The 22,420-nt window shown below is 45.1% G+C and overlaps 2 protein-coding genes across 2 annotated transcripts in view; both read left to right on the top strand.

Annotated features, from left to right (window-relative positions):
• Nucleotides 1–2,271: 2,271 nt before the first annotated feature.
• Nucleotides 2,272–16,225, top strand: LOC308151679 (mpv17-like protein). Its single transcript, XM_080524590.1, has 4 exons — nt 2,272–2,823; nt 3,202–3,272; nt 9,140–9,169; nt 14,873–16,225. Exons 1-4 carry the CDS (start codon nt 2,520–2,522, stop codon nt 15,119–15,121), a joined length of 654 nt encoding a protein of 217 aa, XP_080380716.1. The 5' UTR covers nt 2,272–2,519; the 3' UTR covers nt 15,122–16,225.
• Nucleotides 16,226–17,249: 1,024 nt separating this feature from the next.
• The window catches only part of bmerb1 (bMERB domain containing 1), a gene marked incomplete at both ends in the record, with an annotated part of 13,520 nt that continues 8,349 nt past the window's right edge, over nt 17,250–22,420 (top strand). Inside the window, one exon of the mRNA XM_080524608.1 lies at nt 17,250–17,337. Within this exon, the coding sequence (XP_080380734.1) occupies nt 17,250–17,337 (88 nt within the window). The remainder of the gene's footprint in view (nt 17,338–22,420) is intronic.

Raw genomic sequence — 22,420 nt, 5'->3', positions numbered from 1 at the left:
TACATTTTATAGATTATTATATTTAACTTTGCTGATACGACTGTCTAGCCATTTCCCCATCATGCATTGAGGTATATACTATCACTACTATATATCCTACTACTACTATATAATATTTATATATAAAATAATACAATAAAATCCTTAACATGCAAGGGATGTTGCATCATTTGTAGTCATGGGGGACTGCATTCACACTCTCCCCTGATTATTTGTCAGAAAATTAGTTGAGACTCAGCTGATTTAATTGTTATTCTCAGAAAAGCGTCGGAATTCCTGTATGCTATTAGAATGTGTGCTGTGAGTTGGTGGATCCCTCTACGGTTCTCCATGTGACACAGTGAATTCTATTGATCTAACCAAATAATAGTCCAAATAATAGTGCGTCTTTGATGTGCATTTTATGATGTCAGTAGTATGATGTCTGTAGATAAACTTGATCATAAACAGAATAGTTTCATTGATAGTTTGATCAATGTCATATTGATTGACTGTCGAATATGCCTGATTGACTTGGATGGTAGTCTAGGAGTGAATAAAGTTAGAGACAGTTTGGTTGGATGGATGGATGGTGTTAGTATATTTTACTTAAAACACACACATGGACTGTATGTATGTTATGAAGGAACATAGCTCCAAGGGGAGCTCTCTTCTCTTCTCTCAGACCACCAGCTCTATCTATCTCTCTCTCTCTCTCTCTCTCTCTCTCTCTCTCTCTCTCTCTCTCTCTCTCTCTCTCTCTCTCTCTCTCCCTCTCTCTCTCTCGAAGACGACCAGACCAGAAACCAGCTCAACATTTTTGTACTTGTACTTTCTTTGAATAAATAGTCTTAAACTACTCAGAACTATATTCTTCATTTTAGTATCCAACAAGTAACTTAATAAACAACAATGGATGGATGGATGGATGGATGAATAGAAGGACAGGTGGATAGAAAGGATGAGCCAGGGTTACCTTAGTGGAGTGGGCAGAGAGTTGTCTGGTTGAGTGGGAGAGTTGATTGGTTAGCTGCATTCGAGTTTTTGGAGTTACAAAAAGCTAGTTTAAAACGTTTAAACGTTTTTTTATCAGGGTTGATGAAGAGTGTCTGGGTAGTTGAAAGAAAGTGAGATACAGTACATTGGTTGAAAAAGAGGTTGGATAGATGAAAGAGTGGAGGTATAGAAAGGTCAACACAAGACAAGAGGTTAACCAGTAAGGTTAATACTGAGTGAAGCAGTAGTGACTGGTGACAGGAAGAAAGGATAATGCTACCTAGTTGAAGGTTTAGATAGATAGAAGGTTAGATTAGATTAGTATGTTAGAAGGAGTTCCAATTCCTTGCAACACTTTGATATGTGTAGCAGTGCCATTTGTATCTGAACCATCAGGGTGGGCAACTCATCCTGCTCCTTCTCCATCCTCTCCAATACACACCCTACTGTATAACTAGGGCCAGGAGATTTTCCTTACCTTAAGGAAAAAATTCAGGCCAGTAGTTATGGTTATGATGATCTAGGCCCAGAGTTTGTCAGATCATATGGTCAGGGAAAATTCCTAGCCCTATTTGTAACCATAACCAATAACTGATGTAAGGAACTGGAATGGATTGTGACTCAAACACTCACTCAAGAGTGGCGTCTTGACTTCACTTCCAGGTCATTGATAATTTTCTATGGAACACCAGGTTACCATGTTATGTTACTGACAAACTGAGTCAGGTGGTTCTAATTTATGATATTAGAGATCAGATGATACTTATCAGTAATATAGATTTACAGGACGACTGGTCAACTGAAAAGAGATCTAATATCAGGGCATCACTTCTAGTGAACTGCTAGGCCTTGGTGTGTGAGGTGTTGTTGTTGATAGATGATGATGATGATGATGATGATGATGATGATGATGATGATGAAGGGGGGGGGGGCAGGCGATGAAGAAAGTTGACTAGGATGTGCTCCCCGTATACTCATAGTTCATTTAGGGGAGTGCGCCCTCTAGTGTTACATATATGCCTATGGTTATATAATGTTATAACTGGTGGCAGCTCCTCCTCCTCTGCTATGATTCGCCGTCACAGGTGGCGTACCGATGTCACTCAGCAGTCACTCAGTTCAGACCATAGCAATATAATGAGTAGAACGGACATGGTACATGAGAGGACTGCTACTCATTCTATTTCTATGGCTCAGAGCAAGACATCGGACGTTTGTGTTTGTATTTTACGCAGGCACCCTCTCGGACAATTTCTGCCGCGCCGGTGGCTGAAGGATGGCGTTTCTGGCCTTAATCTGTCGTTCATTTAAGATACCTACATTATGTGAATGCTTAGATGTGTTTTCATGTAAGTAACCAGAACCGAATATATTGTACAACACCAGATGTGCCATAGGAAAGCTTAATATCTTTGAGAAAGGACATTTCAGACAAATAAAAATATAATATTTATTATATATCGACCATCACCGTGTACAGTTTACATAGTGTATTGTGTCGAAATCTCGTGTATGTCGTGTATATCTCCGTGTACGTCGGCGCCATGAGAAAAGCATTGATAAAGCATGTCAAAAGATTTCCGTGGGTCACCAATGTCACCCTGTACGGTTGCCTCTTCGCCAGTGGGGATTTCGTGCACCAGTGGTTCACCCAGAAGACAGAGATGGACTGGAGGCACACACGCAATGTTGCCGTGGTCGCTTTCAGTTTCCATGGTAACTTCAGCTTCTTCTGGATGCGCTTTTTGGAGCGGAGATTTCCCGGGAAGTCTGCCGGGATGGTGGTACGTAAACTGTTCCTGGATCAGACTACCGCGGCACCGCTGGCCACCAGCGTATTCTACACAGGTCAGAACCAGATCACTTAATAGACCTAAAACAGAGCCTCTGGATTTCTTCTGGACTTGACTGTTAATTGTTAACTTTCCAACGACTATATTATGTGTCAATTTGTCTGTCTGTCAATTTGGACCTTACTCTCTCGGCTCTCCGTCTATTTAATAATTGTCTATTCACTTACAAGACCTCCGCTGAAGTCACGTGAAAGACATTGCATAAGAGAACAGATGTGAGCTAGTCTAGCAGGATAATAAAACAAGATAAATGCAGTGATAGATTACATAATGCATGCTCTGTAAATCTGCTTTTATCGGCTTCAGTCAAAGCAAGTGTAAACTTCCAAGTCAATTGTCACTATGAGATAACACAGACTATATCTTTTTCCAGGAGTTAGTTTATTAGAGGGAAAAGAGGACATTCTAGAAGACTGGAGGGACAAATTCCTGAATACCTATAAGGTGAGTCCGTACAAATCCGGCCACTTCAAACATAGCATGCTCCCTGCAGTGCTGAGACTCTCGAAATGAATATAACAGACATGGTCCCTCAGACCATGGCAATTTGCCTAGTACACCCAAAGATGGCTCTCATGGAATGTTGATTTGAGTGGGCACGTCCATTCTACTCATTCTATTTCTACGGATGAGACTACAGTCTCAGTTTTGCATAAATATGGCGCTCGTTAGCTAACAAAAACAAACAAGCTTCTAATAAAGCTAGCTAGTTAACAAGCTAACACCTGTGTGGCCTAGTAAACACTCCCTAATACAGTGAGTAAATAACGCATTACAACTCGCTATGGCAGACCTTAGTATCATACTATAGTGTATTATATCCTCGGCCACTGGCTGGTTTTGTGGCGCTGTTCCGACTTTCAGTACTTCAGCAAACGAACTAGTCTCCGAAGACTAGAAGAAGTCTGGCAAACGCATTGCTTTCAGACAGTTTTCACCGATCACTGTTTATTTTAATTCTCGAATTGCTATGAGAGAATAATAGTATACTTTTATACTTCAGCTCCTACATGAACTAAAAAGGACACGTAACCTAGATGAACACTAACACTATGCTCTAGTAGTCTACCATCTGAACCACAAAAACGTTGTCAGAAGTGGGGTTCGAACCCACGCCTCCAGTCTCAATCAGCAACGCTTGAGACTGGCGCCTTAGACCTCTCGGCCATCCCGACAATTGTAAATCAATTAGAGAACTGAGCTGAATAAGACATTAAACCTTTATTGTCACACCAGACAGACACGATAGTACAACAGCTGTATACACTTGCTATACGTGTAATTACCTGAATATATCTGGCAAATGATATGTTTTATAATATGACAAGCACACATGCCATTGAGTAGACTATGAACCGAAGGAATGTACAGCTGAATGAGCATATGAATGTGCAATAACACTATGTGCAATATGACAACCCTCGGGTACATAAGGTTCAGAGATAGGAAATGTTAGGATATGTATAGCATAGCATAGAGTACAGCACAGTGTTTTATTTGTATAGTATAGTGGATAGTGTATATAGCCTTTATTTATGTAAACCAGCTCTTTTCCCTTCTTTTTTTTTCTTTTTTTCCCCCTAGCACCAGGGGAGCCCCCCCCTCCCAAATTTCGTTGTATGGTACCTGTACTATATAAATGACAATAAAGACCATTCATTCATTCATTCATATGGATAGGCTATAGACAGTTCCAGTTGTAATCAAAGTCATGGTGATTAGCATTGTTAGCAGCATGCCCTTCTAACTGAGCTACATCGAGCCACTGACTATGCTGTATGTTCTTGTTAATAATAATAATACATTATATTTATATAGCGCTTGTTAGAGACCATGCAGTGTTATGGTACCTTGAGGTTGAACTCGATGTTATAATAATGTATCTTACAGAACATTGAATGAGTCAACATTGCTAACACCTGCCATGCTCTACTTAAAATGTGTCAGCAGTGGGGTTCGAACCCACGCCTCCATTCGGAGACCAGAATACTCCTTTATCAGGAAGGACTTTCACCTTGAGTCTGGCGCCTTAGACCGCTCGGCCATACTGACATCTTGCAATGGACCAGAATTGAGCTGAGCAAGACATTAAACCTTTATCCAGTTTACTGTTACACCAGACAGACGCTTGAACACAGAAGAGGAACCATACATATAGAGAATGTTGCGTTGTTAATGATAGTAGCCTACATGGTTTTAAAGGAAAATTGGGCCCCATCAACAGGACTCAGCCCCTTGGTCAGCAGCAGAAAGACCTGTGGTCATCATCTTATATACAGTGCATTGCTCATAGATGTCTATCATGTTATACAGTAGGCTACATACCAGGGTTTTTCCTGGGTCAGAATGAGGCCTTGGTGGTTGATCTTGTGCGCGCGTAGCGCGGCCCCAATTTTTTTTGAGGGACCCCCAATTGTTGTATTTGTATTGTAAATTGCAATTACTATTTATTATTACTATTGTAGGAGCCAGATATGGTCCTGTGATAAGTGTTGTAATTCACTGTGTGGGCATGGGGTGGCGCTGTCACAATACCTGAGGCAGGTGTATATCAGGTAGCACATTTGTTGTTGTTGTCGTCAGGTGTTGACCCCGGAAGGGCAAATAGGTTTGACCGCAAGGGCGCTAAGTTTGTTATTGTTTGTACCAGTGATTAAGCCATTGATGGCACATAGTAACACAATAAATGTTTATTATGCAGCAGTGGCGGCTGGTGCTAAAATGTTTGGGTGGGGCACAGGTTATGGGGGCATGCTCTACGGGGAAGAATATCAACTTTAAAATCTGGATTTACAGTCGATTTTAGCATGAGAATAGCTCTACCCCCCTGTACAGACCTCGCCATCCTCTCTACCCCCCTGTACAGACCTCTTCATCCCCTCTACCCCCCTGTACAGACCTCTTCATCCCCTCTACCCCCCTGTACAGACCTCTTCATCCCCTCTACCCACCTCTACAGACCTCTTCATCCCCTCTACCCACCTCTACAGACCTCTCCATCCCCTCTACCCCCTGTACAGACCTCTTCATCCCCTCTACCCCCCTGTACAGACCTCTTCATCCCCTCTACCCCCCTGTACAGACCTCTCCATCCCCTCTACCCTCCTCTACAGACCTCTTCATCCCCTCTACCCCCCTGTACAGACCTCTTCATCCCCTCTACCCCCCCTGTACAGACCTCTCCATCCCCTCTACCCTCCTCTACAGACCTCTCCATCCCCTCTACCCTCCTCTACAGACCTCTTCATCCCCTCTACCCCCTGTACAGACCTCTTCATCCCCTCTACCCCCCTGTACAGACCTCTTCATCCCCTCTACCCCCCTGTACAGACCCCGTCATCCACTCTACCCACCTCTACAGACCCCGTCATCCCCTCTACCCCCTGTACAGACCTCTTCATCCCCTGTACAGACCTCTTCGTCCCCTCTACCCCCCTGTACAGACCTCTTCATCCCCTCTACCCCCCCTGTACAGACCTCTTCATCACCTCTACCCCCCCAGTTTTCTCTACAATTTCTACAATTTTCTCTCTACAGTTTCTAGTTTCTACACGTCAACGTGTACCGAAACACTTGTTTCCAACGTGGTCCTACGTTTCTCCTACACCAAGACACATACAAAGAGCATAGAAACATACAAAGAGCATAGAAACATACAAAGAGCATAGAAAATACAATCAGAATACAGTCTGCCATTCCTTCTCCCAGCATCGATTTGGTTTTCCTATCATGATTGAAGGACAGATGATTCACTTACTTACACAAGTTTGACTTCGGTAATAGGTCCAGTTGCAATATCATCAAGTTGGGAACAAAAGATGCCTCCTTCTAATCCATTTGTTCAATTTGTTTACAAAGTCCGGTAGTGGCTGGGGTGGTCGGAGAGACAGCAGCGTTTCCCTGGAGTATGTGATTTGCTGTATAGTTCCATATTCCCCCTGCGTGTTGGTCGCACGGCAGCGGAGACGGTCGCTGATAATTAAGACCAGCAGTAGAATGTTGCCAATAGACATATTACACAAAACACAAAACGAACAAAACAAATAAAAACACTTGAAGCAAACTATCACCGGCCCGAGTCGCTACAGAGCAGCGCCACCGGAAGTAGGAAGTGGAAGACAAATGAAAGATGGCAAACCCCAAACATCTTATGCTGGATATACAACCGGATATTCAGGACGCACATTTTTGCGCCCCGGCCAAGAAATAGAGACAGCCAATTGGAGCGCTGCTACAGCTCACGTGTAAGCGAAAAGTATTTGCAGTGCCATAGACTTGCATTGACCGGCGCCCCGCGTCCTCCCCCTATGTATTTTAACAGTGAATTTTACACACACACATATAAAAATGTTTATTGTATTGGAGGATTTTTAATGAATGCTGATAGGCGCCGACAGAATATCAGCCGCATTTTGTGAATAAACAATGTTTATTTAAAAAAAAAACTTTTACAAATCGCAACTAGGAAGTGAAGGTGGGGGCGGCGCCCCAGCGCCCTCTATCGGCCAGCCGCCACTGTTATGCAGCAAACCAACGACTACGGATCTTATATAACCAACAGCAACACATCAAATTTAGGACGCACGGCGCGTCAACCGGACAATCCGTCGGGTTAGCATCTCAGTAGCAAGTAGTAGACTATGCTCCTTTAACAATTATTATTAATGAACCTGGTTATGTTACAGTAGAGAAACAAAAAACAGTTACCAAAACTGAGTATTTACTAGCTAAGATTGGCAAAAGATTGGCATGGTGCAACCGAAATGAGTAAACAACTAGTTTGAAACTAGCTAGTAACAACTAGGGGTTTAGTAACTACTGCATGCCTGCATTTAGTAATGACTTACGCCAAATTGGTGCAACCCAGTCCAGTAGGCTACCAGATACGATGTTGTAATGTATGCACATATTTTGCTACCACGGTTGCCAGATGGAATTGACAATGTCCAGCCCAACCAGTCTAAAAGCTGCCGAATCCACCCGTCCAGTGTGACCAAAAGTAGCCCAATCTGGCAACACTGCTTGCTACGTTCTTGCAGCTCGCGTGAACACAGGTTCTTCCATCAGCGCTCGCCTGCCGCTTCGATTGCAGACTCAAGTTAACGCGCGTGCAGAAAGATGCCACGAAACTCAAGTCCCGTAAAACAAATTGTTATTTCTCGCCGTGAGAAATAGAGATGCGGCGTGAGAGCGTGAGAACTGGTTGAAATGCGTGAGTCTCACGGTGATTGCGTGAGACTTGGCAGCTCTGCTAGCTAATAAGCTAACATTTGTTTGGCTAGTGTAGTAAACACACACACACACACACACACAGACACACACAATAACTTGTGAACAACACAACAAACAAAACCACGCTTAGTTAGCTAACATGGGCTCGTGTCACCCCCCCCCTCACACATACTCACCAGTAATACAGAGGGAGCGTAAACCCTACTCACGTAGTGGCCGGCTGTGGCTCAGGAGGTTGAGCCGGCATCTAATGATCGGTCGATGGTTCGAACCCCAGCTGGCCATGTGTTGAGGTTTCCTTGGGCAAGACACTGAACCCCAATGAGCGTTATATAAGGGCAGTCCATTTACTTTATCCACCTTTTTAACACCTTTTCATTCCATGGAGTTCAGGATTTATCCACCTGTGTTTTTTTTTGTTTGCCCTTTGAACCCATGTATTTCAGACACTCTCCTTGATACTTGCATGGTGTATGTATGTCACAAGTCAAGCCTTTGATGAAATGTGTATCATTTGTAAGAGGTCATATCTGTGTAAATGTAGTCTGTTTGTTGTTATGACTTTGTGCAATGAAGAGAACTGTCTCAAATCTGGTCTGGGGTAGATCGGGTCTCGTCTGGGGTAGATGAAATCTGGTCTGGGGTAGATGAAATCTGGTCTGGGGTAGATCGGGTCTCGTCTGGGGTAGATGAAATCTGGTCTGGGGTAGATGAAATCTGGTCTGGGGTAGATCGGGTCTCATTTTACACTCTGATGTTGTTCTCAGCACAGTTGGCAGACTGCCTGGCGTTGCTCACTAAGGTGCATGCCACGTAAGCGCAGGGTCCCAGGGTCATCAGCCTATCCTGAATGTCCTCCCTCCTCTCTCTCACCCATCCTTCCTGTCAATCTCTGCTGTCTCTATCCCAATAAAGCAGAAATGCCCTTAAAAAAAACGTTTAAACCTATGGCTGTTTGCTCAAAGTTGAAAAAACACTCATGTTACAACTAATGCACTCCCATGGTAAAATCACTTACCGTACCAACAAAATGTTTTCATTCAATATTGTCAATTGTGTGTTTTCTTCTTCTTCTGCAGACTGGGCTGATGTTCTGGCCCTTCATGCAGGTACGTTACCATCTTTGCCTAATCAGACCGTAGACCGATGCACTATGAAAGTACACAGGCTACATTATACTCTGAAGAATGTAAACATAACTGGACACACTTGTCACTTTTGGAGACAGGCCGGACTGGAAGTGACGAGTGTCTACAGTTATGTCTACGATCTGCAGTATGGTGCATGGACTTTCATAGCATCTTGACTTAAGCTTTTGACCCAATATATCCATCCAGTCAGAATGAATGTTATTATAATTTCATAATATATTGCTGTCTAATGATACATTCTGCTTAGTGTGACGGTCGGGATTATTACCGCCGCCTTGTAGGGGTTACAAAGTACTTAGTCTGGGGAGGACTGAGTGGGACAGGATCTAGGTCCCCCACACCCAATACCTATGGCCTCAATGTTCAGGTGAGTGAGCAAGTTGTTTCCTGTTTAGTAGCTTGGGTTAACGTCAACCTCTTAGACGGAGTAAAGTGGGCTTTAGTAGGTGGCCGTGAAAAGTGTGTGCGAGGTAAGTGCCAAACTGACCTGACACCACCCCCTACTTTACCTAGGTCTAGCTAAACAGGTGAGGCGCCCCTACCCCCAGGTAAGTAAATGAAATGGGAAATTACAGCTGTTATTCCCATTCAAATGTTTACTCAAGAATAAACACAGAGAGTCTAGCAGTCTCACAGAGAGTCTAGCAGTCTCACAGAGAGTCTAGCAGTCCCACAGAGAGTCTAGCAGTCTCACAGAGAGTCTAGCAGTCACACAGAGAGTCTAGCAATCACAGAGAGTCTAGCAGTCTCACAGAGAGTCTAGCAGTCACACAGAGAGTACATTTAACAACATCAACTTAACTGAATGCAGATAAACTCAAAAACAGGCATTTCACTCTTACTTTCACATTGACATTTAACACATCTCAGTCTGAATGAGCAGTCCTTCTCCTCCAGTGTGGGTGTGTGCGCGTTCGAGCGTTAGTCCGTTCAGTTCAGTTCTGTTCGTCTGCGCACGGTATGCGTGGTTGGCCAGTGCTAATGGCAAGGTGTAGTGCAGAGATTACCCATCCAGCAGAGATCGCACGTCAAGAGTGTCTGATGGCTGGCAGGGCAAACTCCGAGAAACCTCGCTGAACCCACGCCTCACTGGCGCACGCTTCTCCTCTGTCCAGGACAATGAACACCGACCACGAGGTAGCTCCTTTCTCTCGCAGTTCACACACGGGGTGGGGGAGGGGTGAGCTGGCGCACGCTTCACCTCTCGATACCGACGACGTTCAGGCCGGCTCCTCCCAAACAAAACACTCGCAAATCAACGTATCCCGTACTTTGTATGACCACTCGGCAATATCTTCTTATCAAAACTATATACTTGCAAAGAGCCCACACCGCTACCGCTCCGTCCACGTTGCTCGTTCCAACTCACTGCTCCTCTCTCAAGCACACCTGCGCGTTCACATCCGGGGTGGGGGAGGGGTGAGCTCGTCTTAAAGGCGCAGCATATATTTGTACCCACTACATTCCCCCCTGCGAAACCCTGCCATGCCATCCAACATCCAAATGACGATGCGACCTCAGTAAAAGAAGAAATAAAAATACAACATGTCACTCCATACGACAGTACCCACAGGTAGGTTCACAACACAGGTAACATTTCAACCAGTACATAAGGATGCCTCAGAAGAGCTGAAAACAATAAAACACGGCATCATAACACTTTTCACTCCTCAATACCTAAAAACATGGACATGCATGAAGGTAAGTAGAAAACATTTGCAATCGCACAAATTATTTCAAAACATAATCACTCCTGAATCTACAGGGAATTCTACCCCTGGTCTGTCTTTGAGACCGTCTGGGTTCAGCCACACTCTCACTTTCACTCCCTGCATCTGACCCACCCATAGTTCCCAGCTCCTCAACTACTTCTCTAATACCCAGGCCTGTGTTTGTGTGGGGCATGTGTGTAGTGGCAGGGATGCATATGAAGTCAGGGCAGCCTGTGTCAATGTCAGGGTCGGTGTCCTTACTGGACGGGTGCCTCCTCCGTAGGCGAGGCGAGCCCTCTCCGTAGGCGAGGCGAGCCCTCTCCGTAGGCGAGGCGAACCCTCTCCGTAGGCGAGGCGAGCCCTCTCCGTAGGCGAGGCGAGCCCTCTCCGTAGGCGAGGCGAGCCCTCTCCGTAGGCGAGGCGAGCCCTCTCCGTAGGCGAGGCGAGCCCTCTCCGTAGGCGAGGCGAGCCCTCTCCGTAGGCGAGGCGAACCCTCTCCGTAGGCGAGGCGAACCCTCTCCGTAGGCGAGCCCTCTCCGTAGGCGAGGCGAACCCTCTCCGTAGGCGAGGCGAGCCCTCTCCGTAGGCGAGGCGAGCCCTCTCCGTAGGCGAGGCGAGCCCTCTCCGTAGGCGAGGCGAACCCTCTCCGTAGACGAGGCGAGCCCTCTCCGTAGGCGAGGCGAGCCCTCTCCGTAGGCGAGGCGAACCCTCTCCGTAGGCGAGGCGAGCCCTCTCCGTAGGCGAGGCGAGCCCTCTCCGTAGACGAGGCGAGCCCTCTCCGTAGGCGAGGCGAGCCCTCTCCGTAGGCGAGGCGAACCCTCTCCGTAGGCGAGGCGAGCCCTCTCCGTAGGCGAGGCGAGCCCTCTCCGTAGGCGAGGCGAGCCCTCTCCGTAGTCGAGGCGAACCCTCCAGGATGCGCTCGCTGAGTGGGGAAATGATGACTGTCTCTCTGCCTGCCACTTTAACATATCCTATTCGGTCACTCTGTCCGAGGGACCCTGCCTCTTTTCTGATGTTCGCTTGCACCCTGTGGACCTTAGCCTCTGTTTCCCGATACTTATTCATCTTCTTCATGCCGTCCGTGGCAACGAAAAGATCCTTCAGTTCACTTAGAACATTCATTCCCAGGATACCTGGGAGGCCTCTCATCTCTTCCACATCTGGGCTTTCATCTTTAAGGACAAAGACACACTTCCTGCCAACGGTCTTCCCCATGCACTCTACCTCCGCCTCCAGGCATCCAAGGACGGGAATTTCGAGGCCATTGGCAGCGGCGAGCTGGACCCAGTTGGCTGAGGACAACGCCGACTTCCCAAAGTACTCTCTGAAGTAAGATTCCCGGATTGTGGTCACCTCTGAGCCTGTGTCCAACAGGCAGTCAGTCTTCACGCCTGCTATCTTCACTTCAACGACCAAGCAGTTTCCAAAGGCACTTACACTTGAGGCTTGAGAAGTGTTACAGGGCTGCCTTGCCAGGTGACTTCTAATTGCAGGGGTACCTGGACTCTGGCGCATCGCCCCTCCGGGGTCGTTTCCTGCAGGCCCAGATGGCCCATCCCTTCTGAGTGGAGGACGTGCTATGCCCATAGCTCCCCTGTTCAGAGGACAGTGTCTGCTGGTATGTCCTGGCTCATTGCACGTGTAGCAGATGAACTGCCCAGCTTCGTTTTTCAAAGGGGGGCTTCTTGCCTTCTCGCCTTTCCCTTGTGTCATGCCAGTGCCACTGTGGCCCATCATCTGGAACAGTTCATCTTGACGGATGGCTAACTTTTGTATTGCTTCATACAACATCTCCATTGTCAACTGCGAAGCAGGTTCGTCGGTAGCCCTGGTAGCATTAATGGCACCTTTGGCACGGGAACTGCTTTGCGCACTATCAGACCCCTGAACCTCTTCCTCCTCAGACCATGAGATGGCGTCTTGCATTAGCTCAGCAAAAGTAAGACTCTCCTTTTCCTTCAGTCTCCTCTTGATCTCTCTTCTTAAGATATCATCTCGAAGCCCAAGAGCAAGCTGTTCTTTCAGCATTCCGTCTGAATCAGGGACACGCTTGGCATCTCTACGACGAATTCGCATTAGCTTTTCTTGAAGGTCATAGGCGTAAGAACGTATGGTCTCTCCTGCCAACTGCTTGCGGTCATAGAATTCTTTGAGCCGGGTGCCTAAAGGGACTTTGTCACCATAAGTCTTACGCAGTGCTTCAAATATGGTCTCTGCATCCTTAGCTTTGTCTGCCATATACTTGACTGTGAGTTTGGCTTCGTTTTGAAGATGCTGCTTGATGAACTCGGCTTGGTCCTCTATAGGGACCTTCATGATTTGAAGGGCAGATTTAATTGATGTGATCCATTCTTCAATATCTACATCACCTTGTTTACCACTGAAATCTGAAATCTTGCGGTCTCTGGGGATATACACAATAGATGCAGGGGGCTTTTCTTTCTGCTGATCTATGACTGCTTTAGCTAATGCCAGAGCTTCTCTATGCTCGCTTCTAGCTTGTATCAGGGCCTCGGCTTGGTCATTGAACCTCTCCATCATCCCCTCAAATTGCTTCTTAAGTTCCTCTAATTCTGCCATGGCTTTCACTTAAAAATGGTTGCTTATTCTATCCTGTTCGTGACGCCAATTGTGACGGTCGGGATTATTACCGCCGCCTTGTAGGGGTTACAAAGTACTTAGTCTGGGGAGGACTGAGTGGGACAGGATCTAGGTCCCCCACACCCAATACCTATGGCCTCAATGTTCAGGTGAGTGAGCAAGTTGTTTCCTGTTTAGTAGCTTGGGTTAACGTCAACCTCTTAGACGGAGTAAAGTGGGCTTTAGTAGGTGGCCGTGAAAAGTGTGTGCGAGGTAAGTGCCAAACTGACCTGACACCACCCCCTACTTTACCTAGGTCTAGCTAAACAGGTGAGGCGCCCCTACCCCCAGGTAAGTAAATGAAATGGGAAATTACAGCTGTTATTCCCATTCAAATGTTTACTCAAGAATAAACACAGAGAGTCTAGCAGTCTCACAGAGAGTCTAGCAGTCTCACAGAGAGTCTAGCAGTCTCACAGAGAGTCTAGCAGTCTCACAGAGAGTCTAGCAGTCACACAGAGAGTCTAGCAATCACAGAGAGTCTAGCAGTCTCACAGAGAGTCTAGCAGTCACACAGAGAGTACATTTAACAACATCAACTTAACTGAATGCAGATAAACTCAAAAACAGGCATTTCACTCTTACTTTCACATTGACATTTAACACATCTCAGTCTGAATGAGCAGTCCTTCTCCTCCAGTGTGGGTGTGTGCGCGTTCGAGCGTTAGTCCGTTCAGTTCAGTTCTGTTCGTCTGCGCACGGTATGCGTGGTTGGCCAGTGCTAATGGCAAGGTGTAGTGCAGAGATTACCCATCCAGCAGAGATCGCACGTCAAGAGTGTCTGATGGCTGGCAGGGCAAACTCCGAGAAACCTCGCTGAACCCACGCCTCACTGGCGCACGCTTCTCCTCTGTCCAGGACAATGAACACCGACCACGAGGTAGCTCCTTTCTCTCGCAGTTCACACACGGGGTGGGGGAGGGGTGAGCTGGCGCACGCTTCACCTCTCGATACCGACGACGTTCAGGCCGGCTCCTCCCAAACAAAACACTCGCAAATCAACGTATCCCGTACTTTGTATGACCACTCGGCAATATCTTCTTATCAAAACTATATACTTGCAAAGAGCCCACACCGCTACCGCTCCGTCCACGTTGCTCGTTCCAACTCACTGCTCCTCTCTCAAGCACACCTGCGCGTTCACATCCGGGGTGGGGGAGGGGTGAGCTCGTCTTAAAGGCGCAGCATATATTTGTACCCACTACATTAGTATCAACTTCTGTCTAATATCCAAACTGTTCTTTCTTTTTGTCTGTCTGTCTGTCTGTCTGTCTTTCTTTCTGTCGTTTTTTCTTTCTGTCATTCTTAGTTTCTGAACTTTTCCCTGGTGCCTCTGTACATGCGTACCCCCTTCACCGGGTGCTGTGCGTTCGTCTGGGCCACCTTCCTGTGCTTCTCACGCCAGAGTGGGGACGGCACCGCCACCGCCGCCCTCGCATGGCTGTTCGCCCCAAAAGAAGAGCAGTCAGAGCCCAAAGAAGAGCAACAGGCCTCTAAAGATGAACAGGATACACCAAGCCTTACAGAGGAGAGAGCCAGACCCAAAGAGGAGACATAAACAACCAACATCAAGCAGGACAGTCAAGGACAAGCTAACCATTAGGATGGCTCGAATGAAGACGCAGTACACGAGAATCATGCAGAGACTCTAAGTACTGTCTCAAAATGAACCTCAGATAAAGATTGCATTTGTTGGTTTGAACTGTGTTTTAGAATGGCATCTGTTTATGGTTTATGAACTGTATCTATCACAAAGGCCATGTCCGTATGAGACGTATCAATTCCACCTTGCAATCATACTGCGTAAGTATCTCACACACTCTCTCTCTCTCTCTCCCTCCCCTCTCTCTCTCTTTCTCTTTCAGGTGCTGAAATAGTTTAATCATTGAATTAACTATTATTATTCCTCATTAACTAGCCATTATTCATGAATGTCTTATTTACCAGCGTCATGTCTAGGGGTTGTACTTGTACATCAAGCCGCCTCAAGCAGATAGGCTCCTGCCGCCTAAGGGCCATTAGGCTCCAGAACCATCGGTTCTCAACGCTTACTTACTACTTACATACTTATTTGAATTAGAACTATAACGTCAATGAACTATAATTCAAATTAGCACTAAAGAATAACTTATAGTTAGGTATATGTCTTACATACACACAATATAATCTTGTTTTTAGATTTATTGGCTGAACGTTGTCTGAAGTATGGATTTACAATGATCATTAAATCATATTGGTGTGGGATCAAAGAATTGATTGTTATCATATTGACACACTATTTCTGTTATTTGTTTGTTTGCGTGTCAAATTCCCCTGTCAAATATGTAATATTTGTCAAAATGTTTATCTATTGAATTTATAGGCTGTGTTGAATGTTGATAGGGTAGAATTTATGAATGCCCAACGCATCCTAATTATTTATGAAGTACTGTTAATTGATATGTCAAACAACATATCTGTCTTTATACGATTGTAATAGATACACCTATGCCATTACTATTATGATAATATATTTGTGATTTGTTCTGCACAATTTGTTACTGTCACTAAAATGTTCTTAAGTATTGTTGCACAGAAATTCCACTGGTTAGACTAACCCTGGCCTGGAAGAAAGTCTATTGATTATTTATGAATACAATATTAAAAAAATAATAGTGCCATGTGACTGTGCAACTGTTCTCTCATTCATCTTGTTTATTGGCCTGTGATACACATTCATATGGCTTCAGGTCTCTCCAGGTATATGACTCTGGACTGAAAGGACTCCAAACACTACTCGTCCTTTATTTTTCATTGTAAGAAATAATCTGTATTTTGTATGAATATCTGTAACACATGTTTGTTATGTCCGTTTGTGGAAAAGTAAACGATACCATTTTAATTTAATTAAGTTAAATTAAGTTTATGGTTGAGATAGAGTTATGCTGTGCGTCAGGATTACTAATTAACTAAATTCATTATTAATTATACAAAACGGTTAATCAATGATTCATTCCAATCCTAATTCCAAACTTCAGATGTGCACAGGTTAACCTTGTGCATCAGAGTTAGCAGTTCAACATTCTACACCTCAGAGCCATATGGAGCAGACCTCCAACAGGGAACCACCTGCCCAGGCGATTCCCAGCAACAGCCTCAACGCAGAGGCATCAGAAATTCGGATGTTCAATGATACACAATATTTTAGGAGAGAGTTAGTGAAATATAGCTGATCTTTCATCGGTTACTGAAATATCTGTGTGCAAATGATCTGTAAATTATTAGTTTTTATATTTAGGCCTATTTTATTTCTATTAGGCCTACTATCCTGTCGGGGAGGAAATAAATAAATGGATGAGTTGTTATTCTCACAAATAGTCAACGAATAAGGTAGGAAAATGTTGAATGCCAGATTTGTAGTCTACTTTCATCATTGACACTGTCTCCATGAAACCTGGGTGTCGTCTTCTCTCCTTTAGACCGCACTGCGCATGCTCCCTGCATCCCTCCACGTACCGCACGTCCCAGGCATTTGTAAGCTTGAATAAAGATGCTCAACGTCTCGGGTCGGTGGCGCCTTCGAATCGGGCGAAACTGATTAAAAACGGAAAAACATCTGAATATAAACATCTTTAAAAAAAATAAAATAAAAAAAACATATCCGCAGCCTTTTCACGTCATAGTTTTGTATTCTATCGATGCCAGCTATGGAATTGAAGAAATCTATTTCTGACACGGAGCGCTCGTTGAAGAGCTACGGTGCTGTATCGGAAACAGAATGGACAACGGACAAAGGTGAGCGTCATCATATTCTCGCTTTTTTTTCCGCCTATTTTGAAAGGTTACTACTCTTTCAGTAATACATTATGCGGTTTCACGTAATTGAAGATGTTGACGTGCCAATATCCATTCATCTCTATGGGTAATTCAATCTCTATTGTATTAGAAATGGCATTGCTCATGCTTCGAAAATAATGGAGATATATGCCCATCACATATGTATTCCTTTCAGTGCTTTGGGTAGATGACTAATTCAATGAGTAGGCTAGTTGAATTACCAATTACTGATCAGGAATCCGTTTTTATTTTACAGTAGGCTATGAGACTGTACAGTACAGTAGATAACCTACAACACCTACATGAATTGCACCGAATTGCATTGTTTCAGGTAGTTCAACCAAGTGTTTTTATTTGCAACGCAGGCAGGTGAGCTTATGCAGGAAAAGAGCCCTTAAACGCTCGTCTACTTTGAGCTGACTGTACATTCCAAAGTTGGCTGGCTGTTTTAGAACAAATTGACTGAGCTACAAACCCAGTTAATGTAAAGCTATGTGGAGCATATAGAGGACTACCTGCTGGGCTGGGAGTCAATGTCAGCATCTATCTACACACACACACACACACACACACGCACACGCACACGCACACGCACACACACACACACACACACACACACACACACACACACACACACACACACACACACACACACACACCAGCACCTATACCATTCACACAGATGGAGATAGACATAGGCGTAACGTTTTTCACAGAGGCTAAAAACAATAAAACGGGTTTTTTTGCAACATAATACGTGTCCTCCACTAACCAGGCCAGGTGAGACACCATACTGTACGTAATTTTATTGCTATTTTAAGGTCAATATTGGATGTGCTCATGCTCTGTTGAGACACCAAGCTGTCATTCTGAAATGATGATGGATGAGTTATGCTACAACCACCATGTGCTCTTATATACAGAAGGTTGAGGGTTAGAGGTCAGTAATGTCACATTGTTACTGCATCCCATAACAGTATTCCAGTGACATTCGCACACACACACGCACGCATGCATGCACGCATATACACTAAGACCAGCGTTGTAATATTTTCCTGTGTGTTTTCAGTAGACTTGTGGAGTCTTGGGAGGTTCTGTGATGCTGTTCATGTCCTCAGCTGCATCCGTTCTCTGGCAGTGCAATGTTTCTCTAAAATAGAAATCGTGTTTTGGACAGAAGTCCTCCAGTGGGATATTGAAGAATTGATATATATATATATATAGTCCATTGATCCCATTGAGCAAGTAACCATGAGTCGAGTGAGGAGTGGAATGCACAATGTCTGGGAATAATTCACCACTTAAATATGAATAGAAAAGGCAGCAGCTATTTTTAGCCTCAGGCCTCGTCTCTATCCCAATCCTTCCCCGGTGCAGTGATGGGCCCTCTAACATCGGACATGCACACACACACACACACACACACACACACACACACACACACACACACACACACACACACACACACACACACACACACACAAATGCACCATATACGCACACACACACACACACACACACACACACACACACACACACACACACACAAAATCCATAGCATTACCTCTCCAATTTGTGCTACAAAGTCAAAAGAGCAGTTCAGCATGGCCACAGTTTCGCTTGGTGTGCTCCACCTGTTTTGGGTGTAGTAGGGTTTTCAGAAGCATGGCTACACACCGACAACAGTTGGGAACATTAGAATTAGCCAGCGCTTCTGAAGTGAATCCATCCGTGGATGATGACAGCATCACCTCTCTCATCAAGGCATCATCCTGTCCGTCCACCTCCTCCATGTGAGGTTGAGACTCTTCTTGTGGTCATCAGTGATTGATTGGTGATTGACTACCAGTCATTGGGCATATTGATCAGGCCGTTTCCTTTGATGCGATTAGAAGAATGAAATTGGGCTCGTTAGAACGTGCGCCTGGCTTGACTCTGTGTGACGACGGGCCAGGGATGACAGAGACTCTCTGGAGACGACGTGAAGCTTGTTATCATTTATCATGTGCCTTGGTTGCTGTTCAGGGATTGTTTCGCGTTGCTTTGATTTTGGGAATGTGAGATGATGCAGCTCTGCAATTGTTTGCTGCTGTGTGGTTTTTCTGTGAACCATTCGCATCTTTCTTAGATCAAACCCTCACGTAGTGCAACCATTTCTCATTGTATTCCATGCATTACAATGAGCCCGTCCTCCGATCTCTATCTCCACCGACCAGCCTCCCCTGGAGTTCTAATACATTGAAACGTCTACTACTGTGACTTCGATACGTAACGTTTGCCAGGAGTGTTTTAGTTTGGTCTCTCCCCCCTCACACACCCTCTAATCCTACTGATGGCTGGCTGTTTAACAGCCTCGTTCACAACACACACACACACACACACACACACACACACACACACACACACACAGTTATAAGATAACTTTCTCAGCTGGGAGCAGTCTTCAGTTTAGAGGCATTGTGTGGAATTCATTATAAATCTGGCACCTAGCCACTTGGTCCAGTCAGGACTTACTGTGGCTGTGGCTGGGTCGTATTAACAGTCAGCGTATTGTGTATGTGCATGTGTGTGTGTGTGTGTGTGTGTGTGTGTGTGTGTGTGTGTGTTTGTCTTTGTGTGCTGACAGGGATGAGGTGTGGGTAGAGTTTGTACAGAGAGACAGAGAGAGAGAGAGAGAGAGAGAGAGAGAGAGAGAGAGAGAGAGAGAGAGAGAGAGAGAGAGAGAGAGAGAGTGAGAGAGACAGCGAGAGAGAGAAAGAGAGAGAGATCCTCTAGGTATAAATCTCCTGCAGTTTATCACATAATAAACGTGTTATTGTCTCCTGTGTGCCGTATCAGCCATGTTTTCATGCTGTGGTCACGACATCATTGAAAACACTCATTTCTCTTTTAGACCACAACATCTGTTACGAGCACACATTCAACTTCATAGGGTGATTTTCCATTTTAGTGAGACAAAAACCTACGTCACCCAATCATCCATAGCCATCTTGTAATGGTCTCTAGGTCAGGTTTGATACCATACCTCATTCCATTCCATGCATTGCAGTGAGCCCGTCCTCTGATTTCTGCCTCCACCAGCCTCTCCTGCTCTGGGTAGTATATGTGTCTGGAAGGACAGAACAGCCTGTTGGTCTCTGAGGCCTTGGTCTGGAGTGGAGGAGGTCAGGAAGCTCTGCCCCCCTCTGGTAGTTCTACTGCATGTCCTCTCCTCCGCCCCTGTGAGATATTGATGCCCTTCTCAGAGAGGGGAGGGGGGAAGCAAGGGAGGGGTGGAGGGAGGGAGGGGTTATTGTTTACAGTGCCTGTCAAAGGTGTGACAGCGACTCAACACACACACACACACACACACACACACACACACACACACACACACACACACACACACACACAGTATTGTTAGTTTAGTTAGTCAGTTGCCATTGACTACAGTTTGTCTTGATTATTGTCTCAGTGTGTGTGTGTGTTTCTTATTAGATGCAGTGTGTCCTATTAGCTGAGGTGGCTTTGTGAGGTCACTAACCCCGGTTCAAGGGTGATTAGGCCAATCATGGAGTAGCCACTCAAGGTCATTGACTCGTGTCAATACTGTATCCGATTCTCTTGTTGTTGTTGTTCTTTCTTGGCTTGAGTACCCTCCTTCACTGCCTCCAACACCTGCTGCCTCTTGTACTAACCCTCACAAATACTCTGACACAGTCAATCATTCGTTCGGTTGTATTATTTCAACCTCTGAATTCTCCCACCTTCACACAAGGGTGTTTGAGTCTCTGGCTCTGAGGTTCAATAGATCAAATGAGCCCAACACCAGGGTTGAAAACCTTGCTTGTTGGTTTACATGGCTTTTTCCCCCTTCTTTTTTTATAGAGGCAGTTACTGAAAGTCAATACAAATTCATCCTGAGGCCAAAAAGGTTTCCAGAGAAGCACAATGACGATGTGACTGAGTGATTGTCCGAAGACAATGAAACAAAAAGGCAGTTCAAAAGCAATACTGTCTTGCTGGCAAACCACAGACAAAGTCAGACAAGAATTTCACACTTTTGTTTACATAATATGTATGACATTTGGTCTGCATACTAGGGCGTGACTCTCATAATGAGGCCATTGAAGGGAGTAGGGAGTAGTGATGACTAGGGTTCCCAAACTTCCAACGTTGGCTGAGGCGCTCTCGAAATGCCGCAGTGCTGTGTCCCTTGTTGCATGAACAGATCCGAGTCTAAAAAACGATTGAACTGTCATGTTATTTTTATTTGGACCTGGAAATTGCTAAATGTCACGCGTAACGTCAGACTTAACAACCGAATAGTGATGACTGCGAACTAAAACTGCCGAACATGCCCGGAGCATAGTAGTCAACGGATAACATGATTCGACATGACATAACATTCTTGAAAGGTCTTGATAACAGTTTCTCTACTGTTCTTCAAGCATTGTGACTGCCAGTGGCCCCTGGTCCTAGCATAGATTTGTTTTTCTTATCATGACTGATGATTTACTTTCTTTTAGTGGGGGGCCTTACGGCATTATAAGGGCTGTTTGGTTCAGATTCTTCCTTAAGCACCAAATTTGGCCAAGATGTTGTCCATACCATACTTGATCAATTTTGAGTGCCAAGATGTTTTTTTCTCTAGTTTTGTTCCCCCAGGGCTTTTCATTGTTACACCTGCCTCTAGTGTTCTGCTTCTAGGTCCTTACAATCTTAACCCTTGTGGGGTGTTCGGGTCAACCGGACCCGTTTTAAATGTTTACTTAAAGACAAATGGTACAAGAATACATTTTATCAATCTGAAACTCCATGGCCTTGGCTTATTTTCTATGAAAAACATGTAAAAGGGAAAGCTTTTTTTTTTACACATCCTACAATACCCCAACACATTTATGTCCTTCATAAGATGTTCGGGTCATTTAGGCCCGGATGCACAGAGACACACAGAAACATACACACACTGACACTCACTCACTCACTCACACACCTCTGCTCTGGCTTTCCCGCGCCAAGAAGCCGTCTGCTCTCGCACTTTTTACCCTTTGAAGTGCAA

The sequence above is a fragment of the Nansenia antarctica genome, assembly GCF_963989245.1.
Source record: "Nansenia antarctica genome assembly, chromosome: 2".
Classification (NCBI taxonomy): domain Eukaryota; kingdom Metazoa; phylum Chordata; class Actinopteri; order Argentiniformes; family Microstomatidae; genus Nansenia; species Nansenia antarctica.
This window is presented reverse-complemented; position numbering and strand designations above follow the sequence as displayed.

Bases quoted from the DNA above. Each gene is read 5' to 3' on its own strand.
- LOC308151679 (XM_080524590.1), top strand. From the start codon at position 2,520: ATGAGAAAAGCATTGATAAAGCATGTCAAAAGATTTCCGTGGGTCACC. The intron at 3,273-9,139 runs GTGAGTCCGTAC...CTTCTTCTGCAG, and splicing joins AATTCCTGAATACCTATAAG to ACTGGGCTGATGTTCTGGCC. The intron at 9,170-14,872 runs GTACGTTACCAT...TGTCATTCTTAG, and splicing joins TGTTCTGGCCCTTCATGCAG to TTTCTGAACTTTTCCCTGGT.